General features: G+C 41.1%; 1 protein-coding gene across 11 annotated transcripts in view; it reads left to right on the top strand.

The window, feature by feature from the left end:
* LOC140489423 (RNA binding protein fox-1 homolog 2-like) overlaps positions 1 to 19,503 on the top strand; it is a 370,713-nt gene that overhangs the window by 222,801 nt on the left and 128,409 nt on the right. The window contains exon 1 of one of the 11 annotated variants that reach the window (XM_072588971.1): positions 14,834 to 14,985. The exons of the other annotated variants lie outside the window; for them this stretch is intronic. Within the exon in view, the coding sequence (XP_072445072.1) occupies positions 14,959 to 14,985 (27 nt within the window). The 5' untranslated portion in view covers positions 14,834 to 14,958. Of the gene's footprint in view, positions 1 to 14,833; positions 14,986 to 19,503 lie in introns of those variants that run through there. 11 annotated transcript variants of the gene reach the window in all.

The following is a 19,503-nucleotide window of genomic DNA, read 5'->3' as shown; positions in this document are numbered from 1 at the left end:
GCAGCTGCCGCCAAGGCGCGGTGGGGAAAGACCACCGTGTAAGATCGGCCTGCCTAAAGAACAGGGGGCCCATGCGGACGTATTTTTGGGCTCTGCTGATGCCTCAGCCAAATATATGTATATATACAAGATTGAAAAATGCACAGGATTGTAAAGGACAAGGATAAAGTCGAATCTGTGTTTGTAAATGTGGACATATGTATGGCATGATCCAATGTACAGACCATCAAATCATTTTATGAATAAAGTATATTTTTGAAATTAAAAAAAAGCTGTTTACTTTAAAGGAGAGGAGATCTGATAGAGGTATCTAAAACCATGAGGATTCTGAGCAGAATAAATAGCAAGAAACTGTCATTGCTTATCGAATAAATAAGCATGGATTTAAAGCAACTGGTGAAAGAAGCAAAAGTGAGAAAAGCTTTTTCATGCAGTTAGGGTCTGGAATGCACTGCCTGAAAGTGTAATGGAGGCAGCTCCAATCAAAGCATTTAAAAGGTAATTACTGTTATTTGAAAAAAAAACAATGTTCAAGATTAGAGAGAGAAGGCAAAAGGATGATGTGAATTACTGCTTCAGAGAGCCAAAGCAGACATGATGGCTCAATGTTGAGAGTGTGGCTCTGGAAAAACACAGCAGGTCAGGCAGCATCTGAGGAGCAGGAGAATTGATGTTTCAGGCAAAAGTCCTTCATCAGGAATGGCTCAATGGTCTCCTGCACTTAATTTTGTGATTCTGAGCGTGTACACTCTGTACAGCAATAATAGCATGAGTCTAATCCTTAGGAATAAAAGAAGTGATGTGTTTTCTGGAAACCTGAGTTCACTTTCTCTGTTTAGATTTGTGTTCTTTCAAACGATCAACTGTATAGGATGAAAAAATGAAAGGGATACTTGACGATGCTTATTTGACTCTTTGAGTAAAGGGATAGTTGATGTGTTATCCCGTTATAAAACAGGAATATCTCTGGTTCAATTTCTAATCTGTGTAGTTTTAGGTAAATTCATCTGTGATCATGGAGAGAAGAGGACCCATGAGGAACTTAAGTGGGAAAAATTGACTATGTCTTTTCCTCTTGAAAAGCATTTGGAAGCAAATGAACTAAGTTGGCAGCTGCTCTTCGCAGTTTGCTCGTGCTCACTGATGAGATCTCAAGAAACAAGGCGACTTGAAAGAGTTACCAAAAGGAATAATGTGCAAATAAAGTCAATTTCACAAATTTAACTTTTGGTTATGGGACTGAAGCAATTCCATAGAAAAATTAGATCATAAAACAGTGAGATTTTTAAAGTCTGTGAATTCAGCCTGTTATGACTGTACATTATGAAAGATACAACAATCATTGTAGAATCCATTTAACTGTAAGTTCAGACTTGCCATTCGATAAGAGACTCGTTTAAATGCAACCTTGATGCTGCGGGGTTTTTTTATATCACAGGAAGCATTAAGCAAGGCATCTCTTTTGCTGACCTATACAAGATTGATTTTAGCTTATGCATTGTTGCTTGTTGCAAAAACTCCAAGAATAGTGAGAGGAAAGGCATATGTTACTTGTACTGGATTAGTGGTGCTGGAAGAGCACAGCAGTTCAGGCAGCATCCAACGAGCAGCGAAATCAACGTTTCGGGCAAAAGTATTCAACTCCCAAAAGATCTGTTTGAACGCAGTTTGTATATTGATTGCATTGATGCATGTGATCTAGATATTTAATTGTTGGTGGCATGTAAGAGAAATGATCAGGTTTTGAATAACTACATTGTCACTTGCATTCTCCTAATGGTTCAGTGCATAAGTAACTCACATGGTGAGCATCTCATGTATTTCATGCACAAAGGTTCCAGGTTTGAAGTATGAATATAGCTATAAATGATTTATGAATGTTATGGAAACGATATCATATTGTGTTTCTCCTAGTGCTGCTAACAAGTGAAATAATAGTGGTGCTACTGTTAGTTACCCTACTTTGGGAGTGGATGATGCAAAAGGATTCCCTATTAGTGTCCAGTTACTCTGAACATTTAGATAACGGTTAGTGCCCACTCCGACTGAGTAGTGTGTTAACACACATTGTTGAAGCTGAAAGGTAAATGACTGTGTGGATGAATACTGGAGGAGATCCTTGGGTAAGTAGGCTCCTTCAGGTGAGAGAGAGGGGAGAGGGAAAGAAATCTGAAGCATACTGTGATCAGCTGCACATCACCCTGTTTCTGCATTAGCATCCTCAGATGGTCACTCTTTCTGCAGGAGCCCAGACACTGAACGTGAGCGCATTACTGCTAGCTCTGTACTTGCCTGGTGATGCATATGCTCAATCGCTTCCTGCACAAAATACTAACTGCAGCTTGTGGTTCACTAATTTGCCAGTACTTAGTATCGAGTTACATGCATTAAGGTGGTCACTGAAGCAAGGTACCTAGGAGATTATGGCAATTTTGGATTGTATTGCATTGTTTTCGGGGAGTATTTGGCATGAAGTGTAATCGCATTGTTTTTGAAAGAGAATATGAATTATCAGCACAGTGTTTTTGTTAGTGCAGGTTGGCAAACCAACTCAATTTTGGTATCCCTACCTTTTCAGCCACAAGTGATCCTTTACAGTTGTCAGACTGGAATATCCTGAAAAGCTTGGCCAAAAACCTGTATGGGGTCTCAGTTACTTTTGTAATAGTAACGTGGTGAGGTTGAGAGGAGTGTCCTTCTTCATAACCTCAACCATTGTGGGCATTGAGCCCACGCTGTTGTTCTACATAAATCTGTTATCATATAGTTTAGTTTTGATTTTATTTGAGAATGTCCTGAATTCTTCTATGATACAGAATAACCCTTATCTAGGAGCTTGCAAATGAAGAGGGACCTGGGTTATGTATGTACAAATTGCTGAATGTGGCAAGAGTGCAGGATCCTGCAATTTGTTAATAGAGATGTATAATACCAAACTTGGAATTGCAATTAATGAAACCCGAGTTCAACTTTAACAGGAATATTGTGGACATGATGCTTTATGAAGTATGAAAGGATCTGAAGGCATTGGTGAGTGCAGGAAAAATATATGATAATGGGGCTATGATGAGAGACTTCAGTTATGAAAACTGGCAGTGTTGGAGCACACCTCTTTAATGATGTGAAGTTTGAGAGGAGATTAATTCAAAATTGAGTGTTCAGGACAATACATAAAGAGGGACCTGTTCTCATTGTTGGAGAACCAGAACCGCCGCCCTGTTTCCCCCCCCCCCCCCCCCCCCCTCCCCCAGACCCATTTATCTCTTTACCCTGAAGGCTTCCCGCCTCTCTTCCTGTGAAGGGTTCTTGCCCGAAACCTCGATTTTCCTGCTCCTCAGATGCTGCCTGACTGTGTTTTTCCAGCACCACTCTGATCTAAACTCTCTATTCCATTCAAAGCTGAACTGAATCATAGCTCCACACATCTTCTTGGTCCGTTCATCCTTAATGCCCTTGGCTAAAAAAAACTATCAATCATCATATAATTCAACCAGCAACAAATATTTTTGCTGGGAGTGTGCTGAATACCTCAACCCTTTGCATGAAGCAGGCAGTTTTGAGAAATTTATGCCCTCCAGAAGGCTGTATTAAACACATTCAAGATTGAGACCAATAGGTTTTTGGACAAAGGGAATTGAATATGACAATAGGGAAAGAAAGTAACATTGAGGGCGATGGTCAGTCGTGATCTTATTTGCTTGAGTAAATCAAGTCCAGTAGGCCATCAGGCTTGATCCTGGTCTTCTTTCTTGAATTAAAACCTACGTACTGAATGGCCTGATTCTGATTTGAAGGTTATGTTCCTTTTTTCGCCTAGACTGGTAATGAAAGGGAAAATATCCTGTCTATCTCTCCACTTTTTTTCAGCTGTTTCATAACCAAATCATTCCTTAACCTCCAATAATTTTTCGAGGTGACAAGCATGATTGTAATTTATTTTCATAATCTGACCCTTGGAATTCTGGTGAATCCAAATATTATACTCTGCCTACAATGCTTAAAACTGTACTAGAGGTTTGGCTGTAGCAAAACTTCCTCCCCATTATATTTGGTAATGATAATGCATAATTTGATAAGATGTGGTATCGTTATTAACTAAGACCAAGATAAAAATCTTGAATTGGGCAAAGTCCAATTTTGCCAAGTGGACCTGTGATTTGGGAACGATAGATTATAAATTTGAAGATAAATGAGTGGCAGAACAATAGAAGTGCATTAAGGGAGGTGGAGAATGCATTGATGTTTATTCAGAACAAAAAAAAATTATAGATCTCCTGTAAATTAAGAAAAATTTAAGGTCGATAAATCCAAAGAAAAGGCAAGTTTACATCAGATACTCAGAGCTCAACAATGCAGAAAGTTTAGGACAGTGCAAAGTGAAAATGAAAAGGAAACTAGGAAGGCAGAGAAAGGGTATGAAAATGTTACTTGCAAGTAAAACTTTATTGTATGCCTAGAAAATTGGGCAGTATATAATGATCCATGGAATAAAAGAGAGGCCTTTGAAATATGGATGCTAAGATGTATGATAAAAGTTCCCTATATAGACCATAAGACATTGAAATTGCTGGAGGTGCAAAATGTAGTGGTAGAAGGAGGTAATTTGGCTGAGTGAGTCACGATTGATCTGATAATCCTCGACTTCTCTATTTTGCCTTATCCCCATACCTTTTGATTCCACAAATGATTTGAAATCTGTCTACCTTAGCCTTGAATATACGTAATACCTCACCTCGACATTGCCACTGTCTTAAATGGGCAATTTCTTATTATGAAATGACGCTGTCTCGTCCTAGACAGAGTCGAGAGTGTGGTGCTAGAGAAGCACAGCATGTCAGGCAGCATCTGAGGAGCAGGAGAATTGATGTTTCAGGCACAAGTCCTTCATCAGGAATAGGAGCTTTCTCCTCTCGCTGATCCTAGACACTCACGAGGGGAAGCAATCTCTCTGTATCCACCTTGTCAAGCCCCTTCAGGATCTTGTATATTTCAAAAAGGTCACCTTTTCTTATTCTAAACTTTAATGAGTATAGGCCCAATTTACTTGACATCCCTTTAGTCCTAATAACTATATCTATATCTTTCTTGAAAGTCTTCAACATTTTGCCCTCAAGTTTTTGAGGCAGAGAATTCCACAATCTCACCACTCTCTGGGTGAAGAAGTTCCTCCTCTTCTCTGGCCTAAGGGACCTATCCATTATCCTTATTCTGTGACCCAGTCATCAAAAACATCCTTCCTGTACCTTCTTGTAGAAAGTTCTTAGCTTATCATTTTAAATGTGCCTAATCACAAGTGCTTCAATCCAGTTCAAAATACTCCAGGCAGACCAAGTTGTAAAGATAGGCTTATGTACAACAACAGCTTGCATTTATAAGGTACCTTTTAATGTACAAAAATATTCTCAGAAATATAATCAGACAAACATTGTCACTAAGTCAAAGGAAGTGTTAAGAGAGCTGCCATAATCTGCATCGAAGTAGTTGCCTTTTAAAGAAAGGGTGAGGTGGGAAATTTTGGGATGGAATTCCAGAGTTTAGGTGGTTGATGGCTAAAAGCACAACTGACTGAAATCCTAATGCTGTTGGTTCCATAATTTTCACTTGTTGGCAGCAGATAGCTAGAAAGTATTTTTGATATTACGTAATCTTGAGTAAATTATTGGTACACAAGTTCAAGGAAAATTTTCAATTAAATAAACCACTTGACAATTCCAATCACCAGTAAGCACCATATATCTTCAAATTAAATCTGCAGGTTGCATCATAGTGAAGGAACTTAAAATTGTTCTATGAGTGGAACTGAGAAATAAGAATGGGATGATCACCTTATTGGGATTGTATTGTAGACCCCCTAATAGCCAGAGGGAAATTGAGAAACAAACTTGTTAGGAGATGTCAGCTATCTGGAAGAATAATAGGATGGTTATGGTAGGGGATTTTAACTTTCCAAACATCGACTGGGGGACTGCCATAGTATTAAGGGTTTAGGTGGAGAGAAATTTGTTAAGTGTGTACAAGAAAATGTTCTGATTCAGTATGTGGGTGTACCTACTAGAGAAGGTGCAAAACTTGACCTACTCTTGGGAAATAAGGCAGGGCAGGTGAATGAGGTATCAGTGGGGGAGCACTCTGGGGCCAGTAACCAGAGGGATGGAAAAGAATAAACCAGATCTAAAAATTGAAGTTCTAAATTGGAGAAAGGCCAATTTTGATGGTATTAGGCAAGAACTTTCAAAATCTGATTGGGGGCAGATGTTCGCAGGTAAAGGGACGGCTGGAAAATTGGAAGCCTTCAGAAATGAGATAACGAGAATCAAGAGAAAGTATATTCCTGTCAGGGTGAAAGGGAAGCCTGGATGACTAAAGAAATTGAGGGTTTGGTTAAGAAAAAGAAGGAAGCATATGTCAGGAATAGACAGGATAAATCAAGTGAATCCTTAGAAGAGTATAAAGGCGTTAGGAATATACTTAAGAGAGAAATTAGGAGGGCAAAAAGGGGACATGAGATAGCTTTGGCAAATAGAATTAAGGAGAATCCAAAGGTTTTCACAAATACTTTAAGGACAAGAGGGTAACTAGGTAGAGAATAGGGCTCCTCAAAGATCAGCAAGGCTACCTTTGTGTGGAGCAGCAGAAAATGGGGGAGATACTAAATGAGTATTTTGCATCAGTATTTACTGTGGAAAAGGATATAGAAGAAAGTAGCGAAATAGATGGTGGCATCAAGCAAAATGTCCATTTTACAGAGGAGGAAGTGCTGGATGTCTTGAAACGAGTAAAGGTGGATAAATCCCCAGCACCTGATCAGGTGTACTCTAGAACTCTGTGTGGGAAGGCAAAGAAGTGATTGCTGGGCCTCTTACTGAGATATTTGTATCATCGGAAGTCACAGGTAAGGTGCCGGGAGACTGGAGGTTGGCTAACATGGTACCACTGTTTAAGAAGAGTAGTAAGGGCAAGCCAGGGAACTATAGACCAGTGAGCCTGACCTCGGTGGTGGGCAGGTTGTTGGAGGGAATCCTGAGGGACAGGATGTACATGTATTTGGAAAGGCAAGGACTGATTCAGGATAGTCAACGTGGGAAATCATGTCTCACAAACTTGAGTTTTTTGAAGAAGTAACAAAGAGGATTGATGAGGGCAGAATAGTAGATGTGATCTATATGGACTTCAGTAAGTCATTCGACAAGGTTCCTCATGGGAGACTGGTTAGCAAGGTTAGATCTCATGGAATACAGGGAGAGCTAGCCATTTGAATACAGAACTGGCTCAGAGGTAGAAGACAGAGGGTGGTGGTGGAGGGTTGTTTTTTTCAGACTGGAGGCCTGTGACCAGTGGAGTGCCACAAGGATCGGTGCTGGGCCATCTACTTTTTGTCATTTACATAAATGGTTTGGATGCGAGCATAAGAGGTACAATTAGTAAGTTTGCAGATGACACTAAAATTGGAGGTGTAATGGACAACGAAGAAGGTTACCTCAGATTACAACAGGATCTTGACCAGATGGGCCAATGGGCTGAGAAGTGGCAGATAGAGTTAAATTCAGATAAATGCGAGGTGCTGCATTTTGGGAAAGCAAATCTTAGCAGGACTTATACACTTAATGGTAAGGTCCTAGAGAGTGTTGTTGAACAAAGAGACCTTGGAGTGCAGGTTCATAGCTCCTTGAAAGTGGAGTCGCAGATAGATAGGATAGTGAAGAAGGCATTTGGTATTGGTCAGAGTATTGGGTACAGGAGTTAGGAGGTCATGTTGCAGCTGTACAGGACATTGATTAGGCCACTGTTGGAATATTGCGTGCAGTTCTGGTCTCCTTCCTATTGGAAGGATATTGTGAAACTTGAAAGGGCTCAGAAAAGATTTACAAGGACGTTGCCAGAGTTGGAGGATTTGAGCTACAGGGAGAGGCTGAACAGGCTGGGGCTGTTTTCCCTGGAGTGTCGGAGGCTGAGGGGTGACCTTATAGACGTTTACAAAATTATGAAGGGCATGGATCGGGTGAATAGGCAAAATCTTTTCCCTGGGTTCGGGGAGTCCAGAACTAGAGGGCAAAGGTTTAGGGTGAGAGCGGAAAGATCTAAAAGAGGCCTAAGGGGCAACTTTTTCACACAGAGGGTGGTACATGTATGGAATGATCTGCCAGAGGAAGTGGTGGAAGCTGGTACAATTGCAACATTTAAAAGGCATTTAGATGGGTATATGAATAAGAAGGGTTTGGAGGGATATGGGCTGGGTGCTGGCACGTGGGACTAAATTGGGTTGGGGTATCTGGTCGGCATGGACGGATTGGACTGAAGGGTCTGTTTCTGTGCTGTATATCTATGACTCGTATCTAAATGCGAGGTGAGGCATTTTGGAAGATCCAATTCAAGAGCAAGCTATACAGTAAATGGAAAAGCCCTGGGGAAAATTGATGTACACAGGGATGTGTGTGTTCAGGTCCATTGTGCTCTGAAGGTGGCAATGCAGGTCAATAGAATAGGCAAGAACGCATATGGCATGCTTTTCTTCATCAGACGGGGTATCGAGTACAAGAGTTGGCAAATCAAGTATAGAACTTTGGTTTGGCCACTTTTGGAATACTGTGTACAGATCTGGTCACCAAGTTACCAGAAGGATGTGGATGCTTTGGAGAGGCCACAGACGAGATCCACTGGGATGTTGCCTGGTATGGAGGGTGCTAGCTATGAAGAGGGGTTGAATAAATTAGGATTGTTTTCATTAGAAAGACTAGGTTGATGGGAGACCTGATTGAGGTCTACAAAATCATGAGAGGTATAGGCAGAGTGGATAGCGAGAAGTTTTATCCCAGAGTGGGGGGCTCAATTACTAGGGGTCACAATTTCAAGGTGAGAGGGGAAACATTTAGGGGATATATGCGTGGAAAGTTCTTTATGCAGATGGAGGGAAGTGCCTGGAACACTTTGCCAGTGAATGTGGTAGTGGCAGGCACGCTAGTATCTTTTAAGATATATCTAGACAGATGCATGAATGGGTAAGTATCAAGGGGATCCAGATGCTTGGAAAATAGATGACAGGTTTAGAAAGAGGATCTGGATTGGCACAGGCTTGGAGGGCCAAAGGGCCTGTTCTTGTGCTGTAATTTTCTTTGTTCTTATATTTTCTGACCACAGATGCTGCCCGACTTCCTGGGTTTTTCCAGTTAATTGATTTTGTTTCTATTTTCCAGCATCTGTAGTTCTTTAGGTTTATTTCTCTCTATTTTCATCCTCCATTCTCTTTAAGCAAAGGGCTTTTGTTCCATTTTTCCTTCCCTACGTTCCACTGAAATTGTATAGTAGCTTTTTGTCATTCATGTGTGAAGTCCCTGAAGTGTCCCTTTACTGCAGCTTTCTGCGGTATTTCCCCATTTAACTAACGGTCAGCTCTTCTATTCTTCTTCCCAAAGTGGAACTCCACCTTTTCCCACATTATAGTCCATTGCTTGGATTATGTTGTATGCATTTGCTGGTGTACTGTCTAAATTTTCAATGTATGTAGGCCTAATTGTAATTTTCAGCTTGCTTAAAATGGGTGTTTTAAATTCTGTAGTTGCAAATTTTGAGCAGGCTTATTTTCAAGGGGTGTATTGAAAATGCAGCCGCATTCAGAACCGGCTGAAACTGGATCCTCATTTACTCAATGAGCTAGGCCTTTGTGTCAGGAATGCAGCTGACATCCAGAAAAGATCAGTTTCTGCAAGTATACATAGAGGAGCCAATTAGGGATTGGCTCCTCTATGTACACTTGATCACCTGATGAAGGAGCGTTGCTCCGAAAGCTAGTGTGCTTCAATTAAACCTGTTGGACTATAACGTGGTGTTGTGCAATTTTTAACAATTAGGGATTGGCTGTTTGCATTTAATGTTGTCTAATGGGGAAGGGCTAATTAATAACCTTACTCTCAAGGGGACTTTGGGAAATAGTGACCATAATATGAAGGAATTTTACATTAGGTTTGAATGTAGTACAGTTTATTCTGAAACTGGAGTCATTAATTTGAAGGAACTTATGAAATCGTGAGGGTTAAGTTGGCTCATAGTGTGTTAGGAAAATACACAAGAATTTGACAGTAGATGGACAATAATTAGTATTCAGAGAAATGGTACATGGTCTACAACAGATATTTATTACACTAAGGCTGAAATACTCAAATGGACAGATAAATCAGTCATGTTTAATGAACAACGTGAACAAAGCTCTCCGCTTCTCTGGTTGACCCCTACCTGTTTTCTGAAATGGGCAACAGGCCATTCTGTTGTATCTGACTGTTAAAATAAAATCTCAAAACAGGGAAAAACAAACTGGATGGACCACCTAGTACTGGTCTAAGCACCAGAGAAACAATGGTGCAATCAGCCCTGTCACCCCTGCATAGTCACCGTCTCCAGCATCTGAGAAGAAATGTAAAAATTGGGGGAGCTGTATCACAGATTAGTCAAACAGCAGCCTAATGTAGTCATACTCACATAATCATGACATTATTCTTGATATCTGTGAGGTAATGCAGTTGGGAAGGACAAACAGGGCAAAGGAATACATGAGGAGCAGTCAGGTCCTCAGAACAGAGGGACTTTGGTGTATATGTCCAGCCTTTTAAGGTAGCAGAGCAAGTTGATCAAATGGTTAAGAAGGCATATGGAATATTTGTCTTTATTAGCTGAGGCTTAGTTTAAGAAGAGGGTGTTTATGCTGGAACTGTATGCAAAGTTGGTTAGGCCACAGCTGAAGTATTATGTACAATTTCAGAATGCCCATTATAGAATAGATGTGATTACACTGGAGATTTAGCGAAGTGTTGCCTAGGCTGGAGAATTTTAATTATGAGGAGAGTTAGAATAGACTGGGTTGTTTTCCTTGGAATATTGGAGACTGAGGGGATACATGACTAAGGGCTATAAAATTATGGGGGGCAGAGATAGTGTGGAAAGGAAGAAGCTTATCCCCTTTGTGGAGGGATAAATGACTGGGGGCATATGTTTAGAGGTGAGGTGAGGAAAAATTTTGTTAGCTAGAGAATGGTGGGAATCTGGAGCTCACCACCTCTCTGCCTAATAGAAGCAGAAACGCTTGTAACATTTAAGAAGTGTATGGATGTATATTTGTGATGAGGCATACCAGGTTATGGGCAGAGTGCTGGAAATAAGATAACAATAGTTTGATGCTTGTTTTTGACCATGCAGACTCAATGGCAAAAGAGCCTTTTTCTGTGATGTAGACCTTGATGGCTTACAGACCTTACAGACAATGTCCAGACAGCGTCATAACTATCTCTGGATATGTCCCATCAGCAGGCTAGACCAACAGAGGTGGAGATGCAGTGGTGTGCATTCAGGAGGGAATTATCCTGGGAGCTCTTGACATTAACTGCAGATCCCATGAAATCTTGTGGCATCAGATCAGGAGCGAGGAAACCTACTGATTTCAGACTTCTGCCTATCCCAAATACTCCTCCACATTGAACACTACTTGGAAGAAGCGATGGCCTAGTGATGTTATCACTAGATTATTAATCCAGAGACCAAGCTAACATTCTGGGGACCCTGGGTTTGAATCTTGTCATGGCAGATGGTGGAATTTGAACTCAATTTTTCTTTCCTTTGCACCAGTGTAAGGTTATAGTAGTCAGTAAAAACCACAAGGTGCAGAATAATTTTATTCAACATACCTACCACCACGGAAAACATCCATGTGACCTGGGAACCAGTAACAAAGAAAGCTTGGAGCTAGCAATGTCTATGTGAAAAACAGCTAGGGGAAGGTAGAGATCAAATCAAAATGCAGTTGGATGGGGAAATACCCCTCTTTCCCCCCCCCTCCCAAACTGTGCCCAAGTCTCTCTAAAGGCATCAAAAGCAGTGGTGGACACTACGTGCTCCCTCTCCAGGGACACCAGGGCTCAAAAGTAATCGCGGAAGAGGAGCAGGTAGTCGGTTGCAATGCCCCCCTCCACAGCCCACTGCTTGGACCTGTTTATAGCCAGTAAGGCCAGGCTCAGGAGTAGACCCATGAGGAGATCCTCTGACCTGCACACTCCCCTCAGCACTAGGTGCCCAAAGATCAGGAACATGGGGCTAAAGTGCAAACAAAAATAAAAAGGTTCTTAAGGTATCTGAAAAGGGGATGCAAATGCCCACACCAAATATTTGTAATGTCCACGGACTCCACAGTGGTGCAAAATGAACTTGGGGGAATTTGAATTCAGTAAAAGTCTGGAATTAAGAGTCTAATGATGACATGAAGCCATTGTCAATTATTGAAGAAAAACCCATCTGGTGCTTCGCGGAAGAGAAGCTGCTGTCCTTACTCGGTCTTTACTCCTTACGTGCGACTCCAGACTCTCAGCAATGTGATTGACTCTGAACTGCCCTCAGGCAATTAGGGATGGGCAATCAATGCTGGCTTAGCCAATGACCCCCGTATCTCATGAATGAATAAAATGAAACAAACCTTGAGAGTGCCGAGGGAGCATAATGTACTCCTACATGAGGAATATCAGCAATGCGTACCATCTGCAAGCTCCACTGCAAAGGCTGACTAAGGTTGCTTAGATGACCTCTACCACTTAGGAGGACAAGGGCAGCTGATGTGTGGAAACTCAACCACCTCGAAGTTTGCCTCCTGACTTGTAACTATCTTGACGTTCCTTCACTATTAATTGATCAGCCTTGATTGATTGAATATTTCCATGCCTTTTGCTCACCCCCAATCTCCATTACCATCCTGTCAAAGATGATCAGAAACCTATCAATCTACACTTTAAACATGCTCAAAGACTGAACTTCAACAGCCCTTTGTGATAGAGAATTCCAAAGGTTTATAACACTGAGTAAAAGAAATTCTCATCTTCGAACAAAGTGGCATCCCCTGATTTTTAAACTGTCCTCTGATTCTAGACATCCTAACCAGGGAAATATCTTGCCTGCATCGACCCAGTCTTTTACGTATTTTGTAAGTTTCAATGAGATCAGCTGCCAGACCTGAGTTTTCCAGCAATTTCAGTTTTTGTTTCTGATCTGCAGCATCTGCTCATAAACTTTATAAAATCATAAGGAGTATGGATAAGGTGCATAGCAAAGGCCTTTTTCCTAGGTTGGGGGAGATCAAAACCAGAGTGCATAGGTTTAAGGTTAAAAATCACACCACACTACACCAGATTATAGCCCAACAGGTTTATTTGGAAGTACAAGCTTGCAGAGTGTTGTACTTCCAAATAAACTTGGACTATAACCTGGCGTTGTGTGATTTTTAGGTTTGTCCACCCCAGTCCAACACCAGCACCTCCACATCAATGGTTTAAGATGAGAGGGGAAAGATTTGAAAGGGATCTGAGGGGCAACCTTTTCACACAGGGTGGTGGTAGATGGAATGAATTGCCAGGAGAAGTGGTAGAGGCAGGTATAGTTACTAGGTAAAAACAATGACTGCAGATGCTGGAAACCAGATTCTGGATTAAAGTGGTGCTGGAAAAGCACAGCTGTTCAGACAGCATCTAAGGAGCAGGAAAATTAACATTTCGGGCAAAAGCCCTTCATCAGGAATACCTGCTCCTTTTCCTGCTCTTTGGATGCTGTCTGAACTGTTGTGCTTTTCCAGCACCACTCTAATCCAGAGCAGGTATAGTTACAACATATAAAAGACATTTGGACAGTGCACAAATTGGAATGGTTTTAGAGGGATATGGGTCAGTTCTTCATAGGACAGTCCTGCTGTTCTGGGATAGCAATAGACATTCTGGAAGTCTATAGTAGCAAGAGTTGTCGCTGAGGAGAAATCCACAGAAGAAACAGATGAATGCATTGTTTCTGTGTTTTGCCATTTTGGATAGACTATTTTTTTCCAGCTGATAAAGGGCCATAAATAAAAACAGTGTCTAAAGTAAGTGATCATTCTAAAACTGAACTGCAAAAGTGAACTTCCTCTGACAGGTTTGATTGAGCTTTTTGAGGAACTGACCAGATCTGCAAATGAAGGTAGTTTAGAAGATGTTTTCTACATGAATTTTGATAAAGCTTTTGATAAGGTATTGTGTGGAAGACTGATCAAGAATGTAAGCTCTCATGGGGCCCAGCGCACTTGGTAAATTTAATCCAAATTTGGTTTAGCAAATGGGGCTTTCGCAGGTAGATGCTTGATGACCAACATGAACACAGTGCGCCAAAATCCCTTTTTTCATTTTGTAAAACTCTGAATCTCTACATACACCACCTCTCCTGCCAAAATGAGACCATTTTTTGTCCTTAGAGCTTCTCCACCTCAATGTGATTTGGGTTTGGAGGTGAGATTTGAGGACAAGTATACTGTAGTCCGAAGTTGCCCAACATACAATAAGTGGGCAGCCATAAGGTACTTTGAAGGTCTTCTCTTTGCCTGGTTACCTTTAAATAACCTGGATTTTGAGTTATTATCTGTTCAATATGTTGTTTCAGGCATCAAAAGATTAAATGAGAAATTGAGGAACTCTGTCTCTCAGAATCAAGAATTTCAGAAGGCATTAGGATTATTTCCAATGTTACAAACTGGTGTTTTATTGTCTTTAGGTACTTCAGTCACTGCAACATATTGACGAAGGAAAATCTTTGACTTTCCAAATAAAGAAAGCAAATTTATTATTTTTCCACATGTTAAAATCTAAAATATTTAGCCTTGGCATAATCAGCTGCATGTGGAAATTCCATCTTGATTCACCTCAGGGAGTGCTGGGAGAACGCAGACATTGGGACTGGCTTTGCTGCTTTTTCCTTCTGTGAGGATCAGGTATCGGATTAGGAGACAGTGGGGGGAGTGGCTAGTTGTGATTAATAGCCCATGGCATGCAAGGCGGAGCCCGCACGAGCCATCTGGCCAAGATCTGGGAGTTGCTGTAGGGGAGATAACAGGAGAGGAAAGAGAGGGGCCAATCTGTGTCTGAAAGTCGAGCTGAAACAGGGATTATATACATTTCCTTGTCTTGGTTTATGGAGAGAAAGACGATGGTTTCACAGGTACACCATACAGTATTTTAAGAAGCCGTTGTCCGTAAATGTTTGTAGATAATGTGTGCTGAGCCATGTGGGCGAACTGTGCAATTTGTATTTGTACTGAATGAATCATTGCTTCTATTGTCTGCCGAGCTCTCTGTTCGTTCTGCTGGTTATCAGGGAGGCTGGTTGCATTCCTTTTGCTTTCCATATCTTCGGCCGTCAAAACTCATAAAATACATCAAAGAGCAAAACCTTTTTTAAAATAAAAATTAAGTCTATCTCTCATCAGTTTACAGCAAACTAGAATCATTTTAACAGGGTAAACTGAATGATACAGTAAAAATACACAGATGGTTCAGCAGTCTATTTATTTAAGGAACCTTTTCTCCTTGGCTGTATACTGCGGCCGTTGAGACAAAGCACAGGATTGTTAACCCTCTGCATGCTGAATCTGCTTCTCATGTTAATGAATGTATAGTCTATGCTGTGCATTTCGAGAAATCCTTTAAGTTATTAATAAATGTGGGCAACCTTAGCTTTTGTGTTGTATGTTCTGAATAAACTAAAAACAACCTTTCTATTAAGAATCAGTATTACTGCCTAGATCCTCCTCGGGGTCGAAAGATTAAATGTTGGCAGTTCCCATTTATATTTTTTGGGCACAAAAAAGCCAGTAGTCATTGAAGGGATTGCAGCACATTGAAATAATTTAAGGTTTTTTTGCAATTCCATGCTATTTTTTTCTGACCTCACACACCTATCCAATAAGTGTGGATTTATATTTGAGCAAATGGGTGTAGGCCCTTTCCCTTCTGATCTTTAGCAAACACCAAAGGTATCGGCTTGGTATTGAAAAGCATATACACTGGTGCAATTTATGGTTAAAAATGTAAGAAGTTATTGAGCTCTTTGAGACATGCTTTGTTGCTTACATTCCTTGCAATTTCTGCAACAAATACACCACACAATTTATATAATTTCAGCAATAATACAAAGAAGCAAAAACGATGCTTTTTGCAGTCTTGGGAATGCTGTTTAGGAGACATTTTTCTCTAATACTTTCAGAGGAGTCTGCTGATAGTTTTAATGAAAGACAACATCAATTGCTGCAAAACACAGCCATCTTGATGCAAAGTGCCTCTATTACCAAAAAATATAATTTTGTCATGGTTTGACGGAAAAGGGATTGTAATGTAAAATAGTAAAATTCTAGCTGTAGGAAGAAATGTTTTTAAATTTCATGGAACTCCTTCTGATCCCATCAGCACAAGCTCGAATTTTGGTTGAGCTGTTATTCAGTTTTATTTGTAATTCATGTCATATCTCATTTTAAAATAAGGTTACCAATTGTTTAAACTGAAGAATGTAGTCGCTGGTTTAAATTTCATGCAAAACACAAAATTCAGGCCAGCACGTTGAGCTTTTAAAAGATTATATACCTTGAAGCCAGTAATATTGTGGACTTGCAGAAAATGCAGTGTACACTTAGTGTTGTCTCCTCGTCGTGAGGTTTCCAAGTATCAAGCTTAAGAATGACAGGCAAGATGAAAGAAATCACCACATTGTCTACTCGTGCATGCTATTATTCAATCATCTTTGCTGGATATTGAACATAAGGAAAAGGAGCAGGAGTAGACCATAGGGCCCATCGAGCTTACTCTGCCATTAATACGATCATGGCTGATTATCTGCATTAATTCCACTTTCGCCCTCGTTCACCAAATCCTTTGATTCCCTGAAAGATCAAAATCTGTTTGTGTGCGCATGCAGCCTTGGACTGGGCAAAACCATCTTGGCTGCCTACTGTGAAATAAGAGAAAGTGAGGACTGCAGTTGCTGGAGATCAGAGTCGAGAGTGTGGTGCTGGAAAAGCACAGCAGGTCAGAGGAGCAGGAGAATTGATGTTTCGGGCAAGAGCCTTCCAATAGAAATGATGCTTGAGCTGAGGTGGTAGAGAGATAAATGGGTGGGGGTAGGGCTGGAGGAGTGTAGCTGAGAATGTGATAGGTAGATGGAAGTGGGGGTAATGGTGAGAGGTCAGAGAGAAGGGTGGAGTGGATAGGTGGGAAGGAAGATGGACAGGTCAAGAGGGTGGTGCCGAGTTGGAAGATTGGAACTGGGAAAAGGTTGGGTGAGGGGAAATGAGGAAACTAGTGAAGTCCACTTTGATGCTGTGTGGTTGGAGGGTCCCAAAGTGAAAGATGAGGCGTTCTTCCTCCTGGTGTGATGTGGTTAGGGTCTGGCGATGGAGACGGTACAGGACCAGCATGTTCATGGTGGAGTGGGAGGAGGAGTTGAAGTGTTCGGCGATGGGGCAGTGGGATTGGTTACTGCAGAATCCCAGAAATGTTCTTTGAAGTGCTCTGCAAGTAGGCGTCCTGTCTCCCCAGTGTAACGGTGACCACATTGGGGGCAACAGATACAGTAATGATATGTGTGGAAGTGCCGGTAAAACTCTGGATGTGGAAGACTTCTTTGGGGCCTTGGACAGAGGTGAGGGGGGGGAAGTGTGGGCGCATGTTTTGCAATTTCTACAGTGATAGGGAAGGTGCAGGAGGGGAGGGTGGGTTGGTGGGGGTGTGTGAACCCGACAAGGGAGTCGCGTAGGGAATGGTCTTTACAGAAAGCGGATAGGGATGGGGAGGGAAATATATCTTTGGTGGTGGGGTCTGTTTGTAGGTGGCGGAAATGGTGAAGGATGATGCAATGTATACAGAGTTTGGTGAGATGGAAGGGAAGGACCAGTGGAGTTCTGTTCTTGTTGTAGCTGGAGAGGTGGGATTCAAGGGCAGAGGTGCAGGAAGTGAATGAGATGCACTGGAGGGCATCATCAACCGTGTGGGAGGGGAAATTGCAGTCTTCGAAGAAGGAGGCCATCCTTCTGTGAAATAGCCTGCTAACACTGTTACCTGGAATGGACGCTACTGGCCATTGGATTATTAAACCTCTGCAAAATTCAGCCTTTCAGAGTAAAGAACTGGAAGGAAAATTGCTAATGAGGGAAGCACTGATTTCATTGGTACTGGAGCAACATGATACCTACATTCAAAGCAAATGTTAGGCATTTCTGCTACTTTTGAGCAGCCAGAACAGCATTGGTTATGTTGGATGATTAAAATCTTCTCATTGTAAAGGATGATTTTTGGAAATTATATAATTAAAGTTAATAGTTGCTTGTAATCTGCATGGTTGTGGCATTTGTTGTAGCAGGGGAAAGAGTCATTGGATGGTAGGGTTGAATGGTGCGACCATTCTTGTTGTCAGATTTTCACAAAGCATTACAATATTTCTCTCCCCATCTCTAGATTCAGGAAAGTTGCCACTAGTAATCTACTTACTGCAGTTAAGAAGTATATTGAATTGTATGAGTAAGATTCATATATATCATAACACAATTAGCTTATTGGTGAAATATTTTAATGAAGATATTGTGCTGAACTAAAATTAAATAATCCAGGAAGGCTGATGGCGCACTCAATTGATGCTCTAAGTACACCCCAGTCCAACACCGGCATCTCCAAATCATGATGCTCTAACATACTGACTTGGTGGACTACAAGAGATTTGTTTTTACTAACAGTTTCCTAAGCACAGTAGTGAGTTCCTAATCTGCCACCTTGCTTATTTAGAGAAAAGAAAGAAAAAGAAATTAGTGAGCCACTCTGATGCAACTCCTAGCAGTATATTCAAGAGCTGCAAAAAACATAAGAAGATTAAGAGGTGGAAATCCTAATCAGTGTAAGCATGTTAGGCAATAAGTCACAATCCACCCTCTTTCCTCCCCCCCCCCAAAAAACTCTCCGCCTAACCCATGCAAATGGTCATACAGCCAGAAAATCTGTCGCAAGAGCTTGAACATAGCTCATGATTGGTTGCTGGGTGGTGGAGTGGAGGTAAGATAAGTGATATATTGAATGAATCTGTTCCAGCTATCCAACCATGCATGCTACCTATGTCAAAACAAATCCTGTCCTTCAAATTGCATGTAAGAATATTCCAAAAAAAGGGATACTGAATACCAGTTAGGAACAGAAAGTTTGGATCACTCCTCTTCCTCCTCCTCCCACCACCACTCCAACTACTTTCTCTTCCTACACAAACCTTATTAATGTCAATTGTGTTCCAGCTCTCAGTATTAATTCAGCAGAAATCGAGTTGGAACCTGGAGTCTTAACGTTTATGTGGATTTGTAGTACACATGCTCATATCTATCTACCAGGGCAGCCAACTGAAATCTGTTGCAGCCAAGGCTTTTTGGATTTTTAAAAGTCTTACCTAATCTTACTTTAAGAATATTCAGTTGATTGCAATTAGTATTTGTTTAAAATTAAGATTTTTGTCTATAAAGTGGATTTCATTAGTTTTTTCACCACACACCTTTAACCACTGATATACACGATGGGCAATGAGTACCCTGCAAAGTTCACTCTGCTGAGTTGTTAGTTGTGCCATGATTTATTCAGCCAATGTGGGTCTTTGCAAAGTGCACTAAATAATTTGAGGGGCTGGAAAATATTGTAACTGCATTCGGGTTTGTTT

The sequence above is a fragment of the Chiloscyllium punctatum genome, chromosome 18 (assembly GCF_047496795.1).
Source record: "Chiloscyllium punctatum isolate Juve2018m chromosome 18, sChiPun1.3, whole genome shotgun sequence".
Lineage (NCBI taxonomy): Eukaryota > Metazoa > Chordata > Chondrichthyes > Orectolobiformes > Hemiscylliidae > Chiloscyllium > Chiloscyllium punctatum.
This window is presented reverse-complemented; position numbering and strand designations above follow the sequence as displayed.